This window comes from Grus americana, chromosome 15 (genome assembly GCF_028858705.1).
Source record: "Grus americana isolate bGruAme1 chromosome 15, bGruAme1.mat, whole genome shotgun sequence".
NCBI classification, from domain to species: Eukaryota; Metazoa; Chordata; class Aves; order Gruiformes; family Gruidae; genus Grus; species Grus americana.
Genome location: NC_072866.1, coordinates 10,399,288 through 10,413,004, shown reverse-complemented (window position 1 = coordinate 10,413,004; position 13,717 = coordinate 10,399,288). Strand labels below are relative to the sequence as shown.

The 13,717-nt window shown below is 68.8% G+C and overlaps 1 protein-coding gene across 2 annotated transcripts; it reads left to right on the top strand.

The window, feature by feature from the left end:
• The first annotated feature begins 966 nt into the window (after positions 1 to 966).
• On the top strand, positions 967 to 13,711 carry LLGL1 (LLGL scribble cell polarity complex component 1). Of its 2 annotated transcripts, none has more exons than XM_054842456.1 (23): positions 967 to 1,279; positions 3,954 to 4,051; positions 6,199 to 6,280; positions 6,362 to 6,477; positions 6,880 to 7,038; positions 7,120 to 7,282; positions 7,375 to 7,510; positions 7,590 to 7,644; positions 7,794 to 7,951; positions 8,035 to 8,252; positions 8,363 to 8,430; positions 8,756 to 8,909; positions 9,311 to 9,415; positions 9,630 to 9,922; positions 10,005 to 10,158; positions 10,237 to 10,390; positions 10,495 to 10,778; positions 11,038 to 11,302; positions 11,413 to 11,527; positions 11,633 to 11,727; positions 11,840 to 11,963; positions 12,075 to 12,154; positions 12,385 to 13,711. In XM_054842456.1, exons 1-22 carry the CDS (start codon positions 1,199 to 1,201, stop codon positions 12,151 to 12,153), a joined length of 3,156 nt encoding a protein of 1,051 aa, XP_054698431.1. In that variant the 5' UTR covers positions 967 to 1,198; the 3' UTR covers position 12,154; positions 12,385 to 13,711. The 2 variants fall into 2 exon arrangements, with proteins under 2 accessions (XP_054698431.1, XP_054698430.1); XM_054842455.1 differs by having other exon boundaries at positions 6,362 to 6,492.
• Positions 13,712 to 13,717: the final 6 nt, after the last annotated feature.

Here is a 13,717-nt window from a genome sequence, read left to right as displayed (position 1 = left end):
GCTTGCCAGTGCCTGGTCCCCAAATGGCCCCAGCACCCCGGGGGGGCTGTATCCTATGCTTCGGCCTCACGCGGGGCCCATTGTCTTCCCTGTCCTGCGTCTTCCTCCTGCAAGAGGGAGATGGCGTTGGATGGGTGTACAGGGCTCGAGAGGGGAAGGGGTGGCTGGATGGGGTCTGCTGGCCTTGCATGGTGGCCTTCTTCCTCTACAGCTGCCTGGTCTGGTGATGTCCTCACCCTCGAGCTCCAGGGCTGTGCGTGGGGTCAGACCGCTTCCCTCCATCATGGTGATGGCCTCCGCTCACCCTCAGAGCGTTTTCCACCCCAAAGTCTGCGTCACCCCAATGCGGCATCTCCCCGGGGCTGAGGTTAGTCAGCAGGGAGGGGAAGCCCTGCCCTGCCCGGGCTGACTCACCCCAAACCCGGGTGCAGGGCAGGGTGCACCCCCCCCACCCGTGCCAATGCCATGGAGGAGCGGGGTATGGCTGTGCCCAGCGCCATGGTGAGAACAATCAGTCACCAGCTGGGGATGGGGCCTGAATACTAACGGCAGAAGCCGGCAGGGGCTGTGCTCAGCACCCTGCCGGCACAGGCCCCAGTGGTCAGGATGCCGCCATGTCATTGAGGCACCCCATGGCTGTGGGACCTGTGGGCTGGGATGATGCCCCGAATCCAGGACACCCAATGGCTGTGGAGGCCCTGTGGCCAGGATGAACGGGCCTGGGGGTGCCCTTGCTGTCCCCATGGAGACAAAAAAAAAAAAAAAAAAAAGGGGGGGGGAACCCAACCCAAAACACATAAATAAATAAAGCGCCTACAGAGGGCGCCTGAGCTTGGAGAACTACAAATCCCGTCGACCCCCGCGGCCGCGCATGCGTAGCGCGGGTAGGAGGGGCTGCGGCGCGCCGTGAGCGCGGTTGTGCGGTGATTGGCCGTGAGGGCTGTCCTTCAGGGCCGTGCCCCGCCCCGCCGCGGCGGTCCCTGCCCGGGCTCGGCGCGCGGCGCTCGGCGCTCAGCGCGCGCACTGGGACCCGCACCGGGACCCGGGACCCGCACCGGGACCTGCACCGGCACCGCCCCGCGCCGGGACCGGTACTGCCCTCCCCGGGAGCGGCACTGGGACCGCCCGCCCCGGTACCGGCCCCGGGATCGCCGGCCCCGCCCGCCCCGCCCGGTACCGCGCCGCTACCGGCCCCACCATGATGAAGTTTCGGTTCCGGCGGCAGGGTGCCGACCCGCACCGTGACCGCCTCCGGCACGACCTCTTCGCCTTCAGCAAGGTGCGTCCGGGGCGGGGGGCGCGGACCACCGGCAGCCACCGGGGGTGTTGGGCAGGGCCCCGGGAGCGGGCAGCCCCCCGGTGGTTCAGGCTCCGGCACCCCCGGGACGAGATGCCATCCCCGGGGAGGGGAGCAGCGAACGGGGCACCGCCCCCCCCGGGGGACCGGGGTGCACCCCCGAACGGGGCGGACGCGGTGAGGAACAACGCACCGCGATCCCCCGCTCCCTGGGGAGCAGGTCTGGGCCCGAGGAGGGTGTACCCCCGGGGGGGTGAGGGCCCCCGAGTGCGGGGGACCCCCGGGTGCAGGCTTTCGGGGCACCCCGGGAAGGATGTACCCGGGGGGGCAGGCTGGGGGTCTGTCCTCCTCCCCTGGGATGCAGCGGACACCCCCGCTCAGGGGACACCCCCTCCCGCACCCGGGGGCAGGATGTGACCCCCTCAGTGGCGCGACATCCTCCTTCCCCAGCCCCGCCGGGTGGAGGCTCCCCCAAGCCCCCCGGTTCCCGTGCTGCCCCTGCCCCGTGGCTTCCCCCAGGCCTCACCCGCAATGGCGTTTCGGGGTGTCCCGCGGCCCCCCACCCTGTCCAGCCCTAGAGCATCCCTGGCTGCAACCCCCATGCCCCATGGGGGGGCTCAGCCCCTCACCCCAACTCCCCCAGGGGTGGGATACGTCAGCAGGAAGGGCTGTGGCGGTGACCCCCGGGGCCGGGGGCTTGGGGTCCCCTGGCACCCCAAAGCTGTGTCTCTGGGGGGCCAAGGGCATCAGAGGCCCAGTGCTTGGCCCCCCTGCTGGCAGGGGGGAGGTTTCCCTGCTCAGACCCCTCCGGTGGCGTGGGGAGCCCCCCAGGCTCACCAAACAACCAGGGAGGGACCCCGCCAGCCCTCGGGTGCTGGACTCTTCCCTCGGCCTGTCGGCGGGATGGGCTGTGCCGCGGGTGCCCACCTGGGCTCCGTGTGCCCCGTCCCGGGACCCCCACGGTGTTGGGACCATTCTCCTGCCCTGGCCCGGGGGCTGGCATCAGATCCCTGGCTAAGCCCAGATCGTGTCTGTCCGTCCATCCTTTGGCACTGTCCCGGCACTGGCATCGGTTGTTTGCCAGGTGCTCGCCCAAACTCATGGTGGGGACCCCTGGATTGCCCCACGGTGGGGTGCGCTGTGGTGGGGGGTCACAGCCGGCACAGCCCCATCCCCCAGACTCACTGCTGTGGGCCACGGTGCGAGGCTCAGCCCAGCCAGAGCCCCCCGGTTTTAGGGAGGATGGTCCCACGGCCAGATCCTGCTCAAGCAGGTCCCTCGGGGCGGGGGGGGGGGGTCCGCACCCAGCGGAGAGTCCTGGGGGGGGCCAGGGAGCAGCGCTGCTCCGGCCGGCCCAGCTCCGGGGCCGCTGGCTGCCCACCTGCCTCCCATTAACGGTTGTTTTTCCTCCCGAGCTCCAGATCTGCCTGGGATTTGCTGTAATTTGGCCAGGAGCTCGCCTTGGCCGGGCCAGCCCCACTGCCGGGCGGGAGGAAGGGCTATGAGCCGGGCCCCCCACCCAGGGCTGCGGGTGTAGCTGGGAGGGTGCTTTTGGGGGAGCACAGGGGGGTCTTTGCGGGGGTCATTGTACCGGTCCCCAGCCTAAAGCGTCACCAGGGTGACCCCACGCTGCTGCTGTCCCAGCTCCCGCCACCACCCTCCAGTGCAGCATGCGTCCCCCGGGGGATTTGGGGTGACCTTGTGTGAGGCTGCTGCGGGGACCAGGACCTCAAGCATCCCATAACTCGCCTCCTAAGATGGGCTGGGACCCCCTGGGTGGGCTGGGGACATTGGCACACTCCTGAAGGCGGCCCTTTGGAGGGGAGCGGGAGTCAGGGGGTGAGGGTGCCGATGGGTGTGAAGAGCTGCCCCGGTGTTCCTCTCGGCTGCCCCAGACAAAAGGAGCGGGCCAGGATCCGGCCAGTCTGGCTCTGGCAGCCTCTGTATCGTCTGATCGCGCCGTCGCCGCTCAGCCAAGCTGCCCCCGGGGCCGTTCCTCTGTGAGCCCTGTGGTCCCCTCGCCGCGGGCCGGGGTGGCAGGTGCCCCCCGCGTCCCCTTGCTGCCAGGCGGGCAGCCCCTCCCCAGCCGGCGAGCCCAGGCACGCCGTGGCAGCCGGGACTTCCTTGGGAAGGTGCCCGCGGGCGGCACGCGGCTCCAGTGGGGACGTCCCGGGTGCTGGCGGGTCCCGCTCGCCTGGTTCTGCCGCCCAGCACTGCAGACCCCCGGGGATGTCGTGGTGGGGGTCCCGCCTGCCTCCGGGGCTGAGCTGGCCCTTGCTCACCCCTCCTGGGGCGTCCGCACCCTGGGCAGGGGGTTTGGGTGGGGGGTCCCTACCCCGAGGTGCCGGCGGGTGGTGAGATGGCTTGTGCAGGCTCAGAGCTACCCCGGCCCTTGGTGCGGCTGTTGGGTTTGGTCTGTTTTGGGGTGTCAGGTGGGAATTGGATGAGGAGTGGTGTGTCCCCTCCCCAAGGACCCCCTTGGTGGCACTGGGGGACAAGGGAGCATCCTCATGCGCCTCCATGGCGGTGATGAAGCTCAGGCTGGTGCAGGATGGGAGCCATGGGATGGGGCCGTAGGGGCAAGAGGGGGCCGTGGGAGGTTTGGGGCATCCAGGAGTGGGGAGTCCCAGCTCTGACCTGCCTGTCCCCACGGCAGACGGTGGAGCACGGCTTCCCCAGCCAGCCCAGCGCCCTGGCCTACGACCCCACCCTGCGTGTGATGGCCATCGGTACCAAGGCGGGAGCCGTGAAGCTGTATCCTTTTCCCCCCCCGAGGGCAGGAGGTAAGGACCCCCCCCCCCCCTCCCTCTGGCTGCCCCCGTCCCGGGGGGATGCCGGGAGACGTGGCCGTGCTGCTGCTGGCCCATCCGGCAGCACCTCGTCCCCCCGCTCTGCCGGCGTCCGTCCGTCCAGCTGGGCTGCAGCTGGGCTGGGGAGGGGGGGCCAGAGGAAACTCCTGCCTTGCCTGAAATGCCGGGGGAGCAACGGGGCTCGGCTGTCCCGGGCAGGGGGGGTGCTTCCCGGTGTCACCCCCCTTGTGCTGGGGGGGCTCCTGCCTGCCCTGCCCACGCTGCCTTCAGTGGGGCAAAGCCGCGGCTGCCGGATCAACCCCGCGAGGGGCAGTGGGGCCTCTGGCCGGCCCGGCGCTGGGGTGGGGGGCTGTGGCGGGCATTGCGCCCGGTCCCAGGTGGGGGGCCTGTGTGTGGGGGGGACACGACAACGCGGAGCCCGGCCGGGCTTTGTTGCCGGCGGCGTGCAGGGAGACTTCAGAGGGCTGCTGGCGGGCGGCCAGGGCTGGATGCGGCCCGCGCTCGGGGGGCCCCGTGCCGCAGGAATGCGGGGTGGGCGTGGGGGGGGGACGCGGGGGCGGCTGCGCCCGGATCGGGGTTGGGGTCAGGCTGGGGGGGGGGCCGCTGCGCTCCCCCTCCCCCAGGCCGGCGGCTCGCTGCCTCCCGAGCACAAAGATGGCGTTTTTTTTTTCTGCTGGGGCCGCCCCGGTGCCAGCCCGGCCGCGATGTCGCCGGCCGCTCCGCTCGGCCACCCTGCTGTGGGGTGCTGTCTCCCGTCACCCCTGGATCAAACCCCCCTGGGTGCCATGGAGCTGTCGTTGCAGGGGGCTGCGGTGCCCTGCACATCCTCTACAGGGATGTTTTTGGGGTGGTACCCGGCTCGGGGCTGGCAGTGGGGTGGCACGGTCCTGCCTGTGGCACTGCACCCGGTGCTGGCCCTGCTCCGGCTGCCAGCGAGGAGATGCTTCTGGAGGTTCACGGTGCCGGGGAAGCTGGGGCCGGGTGAGGCGGCAGCCGGAGCTGGCCTGACTGGTGCTACTGGTTAGAGGGGGCACCCATGGGTGCTCCGTGGCCGGGCTGGGTGGATCTAGCTGCAGACAGCCCAGCATCGAGGGGCTGCCACAGCCTGGGGGATCCCCTGGGGCAACTGGGGTGTCCCTGGGCTCGGACCACCAGAGTTCCCTGGCCACTTGCCCCGAGGGCTGCCTGTCTTCTGCCAGCGGCACCGTTGCGTGGGGAAAGCGCTGTGGACAAGCGAGGATGGGTGGCACTCCCCGTCCCTGCAGCGCTCAGAGCTCCCTGCGTGCTCCCCCTCGCACACCCCGTTGTCTGGCCTCCCCAAAGCCTCTGCGGCTCTGGCCTGGCTCTGCCGGCTCGGCTGTGCCCGGCGCTGCCAGACAGCTCCTGCCTGTCAGTCTGGGCAGAGCCACCGGGCCAGTTCTCTGCGCCGACGGCATTGGGGGGGTGAGGACCACAGGGGCCGGCAGACAGAAACCCCCCGGAATGCGGTGTGCCGAGCCATAGCCGCGCCGTGCACTGGCAGCGCCGGGCTGAGGGAAGCGGCTCGCTGGGTGTCAGGGAGGCGCTGGGCTGGGGTGCACTGTGCGGTGCTGGAGCTGCCATGTGGGTCCTGCCCCGGTTCCTGCTGAGCGGCGTTGCCAGTGGAGGAGCCGGGACCAGTCGGGTGAGTGAGGCTGTGCCGGCGCATGCCGAACCCCACCCTGCTGCTGGTGCCTGCCGGGCTGGCCAGGGCTGCCGGCGCCTCTGCACGGCCATGGCCCTGCAGCTGAGGAAGGAGGGGGTGGCAGAGGGCAGGGCTGGCCTGGGCCTTGCACACCCACCCCGGCCACGTGCCGGCTGCATCCTGACCCAAGGCATCCCGGTCGGAGGTGCTCCGTGGATCCCAGCCGGCCCTGGGCACCGTGGTGCTGAGGCCGGCTCGGGCGTGGGGTGCTGCCAGGGATGCTCAGCCCTGGCTGTCCCTGGGGACGTGGGGCTAAACTGGCTCCTGCTTGCAGAACTGTGACCCGGGTGGAATTTGGGGGGTCCGGGCATTTGCTGGAGTGGGGGGGGGGGGCTCTACCCTCGTTGCTTCTTTGACGGCTCCCCCAGATACGGCGCGCCGGGCGTGGAGCTGACGGGCTTGCACAAGGAGACTGCCACCGTCACCCAGCTGCACTTCCTCCCCGGCCAGGTACGTGGGTGTCCCTGGGGGGGCCCAGCAGCACCCCCCCGGCCCCCCACCCACCCCACTGTGTTGTTTCCCCCTGCCCAGGGCTGGCTTCTCTCCCTGCTGGACGACAACACGCTGCACCTCTGGGAGGTCTGCCAGAAGGAGGGCTGCTCCCACCTGGAAGAGACCCGCAGCTTCGGCCTCCCGGGACGCCCAGGGTCCGACAGCGCTAAGTACTTGCCTGGGGGAGTCCCCAGCCACCCCCCAGGGGGGCTGCGGCCGGGAGTGATACCGCTGCCGGCTGGGAACGGTGTGTGGGAGCAGCCGTCCCGGCTCAGGGCAGGATGGCAGCCAAGGTCCCCTCGGTGGCGGTGTTTTCCCCGCCGGGACACTCCTCTGATCGTGACTGGGATGCTGCGGGGGGGGGGGGATGAAGCAGCCCTGGGCTTTTTATAGGTGCTGGCGTGATTAATGGCTCTAATTGCTGTTACCACCGAGGCTGTCCTGTCCTGGGCCAGCGGGGATGGGGGTGCAGCATCGGGGCAGGGGAGGTTTGGGGTGTCTCTGCCGCTGCCCGAGACCCAGCACGGGGCTGACACAGCCCCCCGCTCCCCCCACAGCTGCTCCCCCGGCATCACGCGGGTGACGGTGGTCCTGCCGATGTCCGCCTGCGCAGTGGCCTGCCTGGGCACCGAGGGCGGCGTGGTGTACTTCCTCACCCTGCCCACGCTGTCGCTGCTGGAGGACAAAACCCTCTTCCCGGATGAGATCCTGCAGAGGTGAGCCCCACCAGCCCCGTGCCCCCCTCCCCACCACTCCCAGCCCCTCCTGACCCCCTGTGTGTCTTTCCCCCCCCGCAGCGTCCCTGATGACTACCGCTGCGGGAAGGCGCTGGGGCCGGTGGAGTCCATCCAGGAGCACCCACACGACAGCAGTCAGCTCCTCATCGGGTACAGCCGGGGGCTGGTGGTCCTCTGGGAGCAGAGCACGCGTGCCGTCCAGCACCTCTTCCTGGGGAACCAGGTACCGGCGATGGTGGGGGGCTGGCGGGGCTGCGGCCTCGTGCGTGTCCCCCCTGACGTCCTGGGTGTTGAGCCCCCCGTGTGCCCCCACAGCAGCTTGAGAGCCTGGCCTGGGAGCAGAGTGGGAAGAGCATCGTCAGCTCCCACAGCGACGGCGGGTACATGGTGTGGGCGGTGAGCGGAACCGGCCAGAAGACCCAGCAGCCCGTCATGTCCACCATCCCCTACGGTACGGGGGCGAGACTGGGGTTGGAGGCTGATCTCCCTGTCCCGGTGCTGCAACCGCAGGGTTGATGTTTTTGTTTCAGGTCCGTTCCCTTGCAAAGCCATCAGCAAAATCCTCTGGCGGACCTGCGAGTCAGGGTACGTCCCCACGGCATGGGGGGGCTGCTCTGGCATGACCCACCCCCCCCAGCAGCCGGGCTGGTGATGGGCACGAGCTGGGGAACCTGGGCTGCGGGGAAGATGCCCTGCGAGGTGCGGGGTCTGATGGAGGCTGTTTCATTCCCCAGGAACCCTTTCATCATCTTCAGCGGGGGGATGCCACGGGCCAGCTACGGTGACCGGCACTGTGTCAGCGTGCTGCAGGGCCAGACCCTGGCCACGCTTGACTTCACCTCCCGCGTCATCGACTTCTTCACGGTACAGAGCGCCGAGGCGGCTGAAGGAGGTACGTCCTGCCGGGGCGGCCCCAGGGAGAAGGTGGAGGGGGTGGGAGTCTCCGCTAGCAGCAGCCATCTCTCCCCTCCCCAGGCTTTGAGAACCCCCGTGCCCTCGTGGTGCTGGTGGAGGAAGAGCTGGTGGCCGTCGACCTCCAGACGCCGGGCTGGCCCACCATCCCTGCCCCGTACCTGGCGCCGCTCCACTCCTCTGCCATCACCTGCTCCTGCCACGTCTCCAACGTGCCTCTCAAGCTCTGGGAGAGGATAATCAGCGCCGGCGAGCAGCAGAGCCCCCGGCTCTCCTCTGCAGTGAGTGATGGGGATGGCAGGGAGCCCCCCAGGATGGGCTGGTGGAGGGGTGACGCTTGCTCCCGCTCCCCGCGGGTGGGCTCAATCCCTCCCTCCATCCCTCCCTCCAGGCTTGGCCCATTGACGGAGGGAAGAACCTGGCCCAGGAGCCCACGCAGAGGGGGCTTCTCCTCACCGGGTGAGTGGCCTGGCAGTGGGGAGGGGGGCCTGGGAAACCAAAAACATGCCGTGGGGGAAGTGAGGGGACAGATCCTCAGCCCCTTCCTGTGGTGGGAGAGTGGGATGGGGTGGAGTGGGGGGGTCCAGCCACTCTTGTTGAGTGGGCTGCCCTCCTCTCGTTCAGCCTGATGGCTGGGCAGAAGTCTGTCACCCGCTGCATTGTCCCCCCAGCTTCTGGCACGGTGACTGCCAGCACACAGGCGGCTCTTGTTAGCCGGGCAGATGTCAGGGCCCTGCGCTAACAGGGCCTCCCCGTCTCCCCCCTCCACCCCCCGCCACCCCAGGCACGAGGACGGCACGGTACGGTTCTGGGACGCCTCGGGGGTCTCACTGAAGCCCCTCTACAAGCTGGGTACCGCCAGCATCTTCCAGACGGACTGTGAGCACAACGACAGCCTCAACCAGGCGGGCGAGGAGGAGTGGCCACCTTTCCGCAAGGTGAGGTCCCCAGCGTGGGGAGGACGCTGCCGCGGACCCCAGCACCCCCCTGCCTCCGCTGGGGGTGGGCAAGCCCAGAAGCGGGCATGGAGGATGCACCTGCCGGAGCCATCCCGGCTGCGCCCCGGGGACGTGTCCCCCAGCTCAGGGCACAGCTGCCGTGTGACGCCCTGTGGGGACACAAGGGACGCTTGTTCTGCATGCCCCCGTCTCGTGGGTGCACACCCCAGCACGGGGGGAGAGTTGGGGGACGCGAGGGGACAGACCTTTCCTGGGCGTGATGCCCGGAGCAGCCCGTGCGCCACAGCCGGTACCCGCCAGCTGCTGGGGGGGAGGTGGGAGTGCACGGGGGGCTGCCCTGCAGCTGCATGAAGGCGCCCAGCTCCCCCCTCCCTCCGCAGGTGGGCTGCTTTGATCCCTACAGTGACGACCCACGCTTGGGTGTGCAGAAGATCGCTCTCTGCAAGTACACGGCCAAGATGGTGGTGGCTGGCACAGCGGGGCAGGTAGGGCAGCGGGGGACTGAGCAGGGGCTGCCGGGCACCTCTCGGTTCCCTCCTTGGGGAGACACAGCACAGGGGGGTTCTGACCCTGCAGACCCCTGTGCCCCTCCGTGAAGGACTCCTACCCGCAGGGCTTAGCCCCCGGCTTGCAGCAGGGTGGCTGTCCCGGGTGGGGAACCAGCATGCATCCCCCACCATCTGCACTTGTCCCCTGCAGGTGCTGGTGATGGAGCTGAGTGACGAGAAGTCAGAGCATGCGGTCAGCGTGGCCACGGTGGACCTGCTGCAGGACCGCGAGGGCTTCACCTGGAAGGGCCACGACCGGCTGGCCCCCAGGAATGGGCCCCTGCCCTTCGCCCCCGGCTTCCAGCCCAGCGTGCTGGTGCAGTGCGTGCCCCCCGCTGCCGTCACCGCCGTCACCCTCCACTCCGAGTGGAACCTCGTGGCCTTCGGCACCAGCCATGGCTTTGGACTCTTCGACTATTACCGGCGCAACCCTGTGCTGGCCAGGTATTGGGGGGATCTGGGCCAGGGACCCCCCCGGAGCGATGTGGCGGGGGGTCCAGGCACTGAGCGGCATTGGTGCCCACAGGTGTACGCTGCACCCCAATGACTCGCTGGCCATGGAGGGGCCCCTGTCCCGCGTGAAGTCCCTCAAGAAGTCCCTGCGGCAGTCCTTCCGCCGCATCCGCAAGAGCCGGGTGTCGGGCAAGAAAAGGCTCAATGCCAGCAGCCCCTCCAGCAAGGTGGGCAGGGAGCAGGGCTGCCACGGCTGCTCCTCACCGCTCCCGGGCAGGGGCTGACTCCCGTGTCCCCCTCCCCAGGTGCAGGAGGCCAATGCGCAACTGGCCGAGCAGGCGGGACCCCCCGAGGTGGAGATGACGCCCGTGCAGCGGCGGATCGAGCCCCGCTCGGCTGACGACTCGCTCTCGGGGGTGGTGCGGTGCCTCTACTTCGCTGACACCTTCCTCCGAGATGGTGAGAGCCCCCCCCCACCCCCCGCCTGGGAAAAGCTCCTGAGCTGGGTCTGGCTGGTGCCACACTGTGGGGAGGGGGCTCTGACGCTGCTCCCATCCCCGCAGCCGCCCACCACGGCCCCACGTTGTGGGCAGGAACCAACTCGGGCTCAGTGTTTGCCTATGCGCTGGAGGTGCCGTCGCAGGAGAAGTTTTCGGAGCGGGCGGTGGAGGCAGTGCTGGGGAAGGAGATCCAGCTGATGCACCGGGCACCGGTGGTGGCCATCGCGGTGCTGGACGGGCGGGGGAACCCCCTGCCTGAGCCCTACGAGGTCTCGCGGGACCTGGCCAAGGCCCCCGACATGCAGGGCAGCCACTCCATGCTCATCTCCTCCGAGGAGCAGTTCAAGGTGAGTGTGGCAGGGGCTCGGTGTACCCCTGCGGTGGGGATGGGACCTCCCCACCCACAACATGTCCCATGTCCTCTTTGGGTGTCACCCTGGGCACATGGATGGGGCACTCCTATGCCTGTCCCCGGGGTGGTGGCTCCGAGGAGAAGGTGCTGCCCTTTGCCAAGGGCTTCTGCAGTGGGAGGCTGCTCGGGTGCCCCCCAAGACCCCACAGGTTCCTGTTTGCCCCCTGGCACCTGGCTCCTCTCACACCCCCCAGGTCTTCACGCTGCCCAAAGTGAGTGCCAAGACCAAGTTCAAGCTGACAGCGCACGAGGGCTGCCGGGTGCGGAAGGTGGCCCTGGTGAGCCTGGCCAGCGCTGGCTCTGAGGAGCGGCTGGAGAACTGCCTGGCCTGTCTCACCAACCTGGGGGACATCCACATCTTCACCGTGCCCGGCCTGCGGCCCCAGGTCCACTACAGCTGCATCCGCAAGGAGGACATCAGCGGCATCGCCTCCTGCGTCTTCACCAAGCACGGCCAGGGTGAGGGCACCAGCGCTGCGCTGGGGGTGATGTCCCTTGTAGATGGACGTCGTCTCTGGCTGCAGCCCCACGGGGTGGTCCCTGATGCTCTCTGTTGTTACCCTCTCTAGGTTTCTACCTAATTTCACCATCTGAGTTCGAGCGCTTCTCGCTGAGTGCCAGGAACGTGACAGAGCCGCTGTGCTGGCTGGAGGTTGCCCGGCTCCAGGACACCTCCTGCCTCAGGTGGGACGTGCTCTGGGGTGCAGGGATTTTGCTACGGCAGCACCCCAGTACACCTGCCCCGTGGCACCGGCTCCAGCAGTAACTTCTCCCCACATTTCCTTCCAGCAACAGCTCGACGGCGACGCCGAAGCTGCCGCAGGCGAATGGCACCCATGTCCCATGCAGCCCCGAGGGCCGACGCTCCCCCACCAACAGTGACCGTGAGTGATCACCCCATCCGCACCATGTGCACCACATCCCCGTGGGCCCTGCTCTGGGTCTGGCCCCATGTTGTGGCTGCCCCCCAGCCCTCCCGTCCCCATGGCTCCGCAGGGTCCCCTGAGGAGCACCCGGCCGCCTTCTCGCCCAGCTCCATCGACTCCCCCAACAGCAGCATGGAGAACCCGCTGGACACCACCGGGGACATCACCGTGGAGGAAGTGAAGGATTTCCTGGCGTGAGTCGGGGCAGGGGGTGGAACGGTGTAACCAGCACCCACGGCTGCTGCTGCCAGTGCCAAGGGGCTGCGGTGGTGCCCCCGGCTGCCTCTCACCCCGCTCTGCCCCAGGTCCTCGGAGGAAGCGGAGAGGAACCTGAGGAACGCCAGCGAGGACGAGGCCCGGCCCGTGGGGATCCTCATCAAGTGAGGTGCGTGGGGGGCTGCTGGTCCCCAGGGTGGGCATTGGGGCGGGTGGCCCCACGCTGAGGTGGGGACGTGGCTCTGGTTGCAAATGCCATGGGATTCAGGGCTGGCACCCTGGAATCTCCCCCATCATGAGAGGACAGGGCCATGGGGCTTTTTTGGGGGGAAGGAGTTGGGGCAGTGTGTCCTGAGTCCCCCCCCCAGGTCCCCTTCTCAGGGGCTGTGTTACCCGCAGGCATCGCCAGTGCCCGCTGCCTCCCCGGCCCATCTCGGTGCTCGGATTCCCGGGACGTGTGACTCAACTGGACCCCCCCACACCCCCTCCCCGCGTAACGTAGACTCGCCTCTTCTCTAACATCCGTGCTGGCTGCCGGTGCGCCCCGGCTCTGGCACGCTCCCCCCGCACCTCCCTGCCTGGCCGCCGGCCCCGGCCCCCCCCCTGCTGCCGGCCCCGAGCTGGGGGCCATGGTGCACAAACTCTTCCCGGGGAAGATAATTTTCTTTTTTATACACGATTGAGTGTCACTGTCCCTGCTCCAGAGCCCCCTTCCTGGGGGATGCTGCTGCTTCCCCGGCTCCGCAGGGAGGGCTGGGGCTTGTGGACCCCCCTCATCCCCCGGTTTTGGTCCCTCGGGGAGGTGGGGGGCCGGGAGTCCCTGGGCACGGCACCCCCATACCCTGGTCTGTGTTTACATGCCCAGCTCCCTGCAGTTTACAGCCCTGTCCCCTGCCTGCCGGGAGGCTCCGGCTGCCACACAGGGACTGTCCCTTTCCTGGAAGAGCCCAGTGTGGACCCCCCGGCTCCCACGTGGGCACCAGAGGGCTTGAGCAGCCCGGGGAGGGGGTCACAGGTGGCCTTTTTCTCTTAGTGGCTTCTCTAAAGGCTATTCTCCAGGTTGGGCTCCGTGCCTGCTGCTCCTTTCTGACACTAATTCCTGCCACGGGTGGGTTTGGGATGGGATCGCACTGGGGCGGGGGGACACACACCGGCTCCCAGCCCTGGTCTGTGCTGGCACTGGGGGGGTGTGGATGGGGCATGGGGCTGCCCCACGCCGGGGGTCTCACTGTGCCAAATTCCCCCTGGGCTCCCCAGCCCAGCCTTGTCCTCACGGGGGGCTGCGGTGACGCCGGCTGTCACCTGGCCCACAGGGGCTGTCCCTGTGTGGCTCTGGGGCTCAGCCTGGCACCTGCCCCTCTCCTTTTGGGGATCCGGGGCCATTTTGGACACCCCCCTCCCCGGGCTCTTTTGCGGTACGTGTGTGGCTGGGGGGGCCAGGCGAGGCAGCGCTGCCCTGGGCTCCATCGCTGCCTGCTGGGGCTGTAGTGTCCCTGGTAGAACCCCCCCCCCCCACCTCATCCTTTTTTTTGGTAAGATGAATTTAGCATTGTTTAGTTATTAAAAATACTGGTTTTTAATATTGAAAATAAAGCATTTAATATCAACTGCCCAGGCTGCAGGTGTTGGGGGAGCCTTGGCGGTCAGCTCGGAGCTGGGTGGGTGCTGGAGCCCCCTGAACTGTGGGGGTGACCCTGCTTGGGAGTGAGATCGGCGTAGTCAGAGCCTGGCA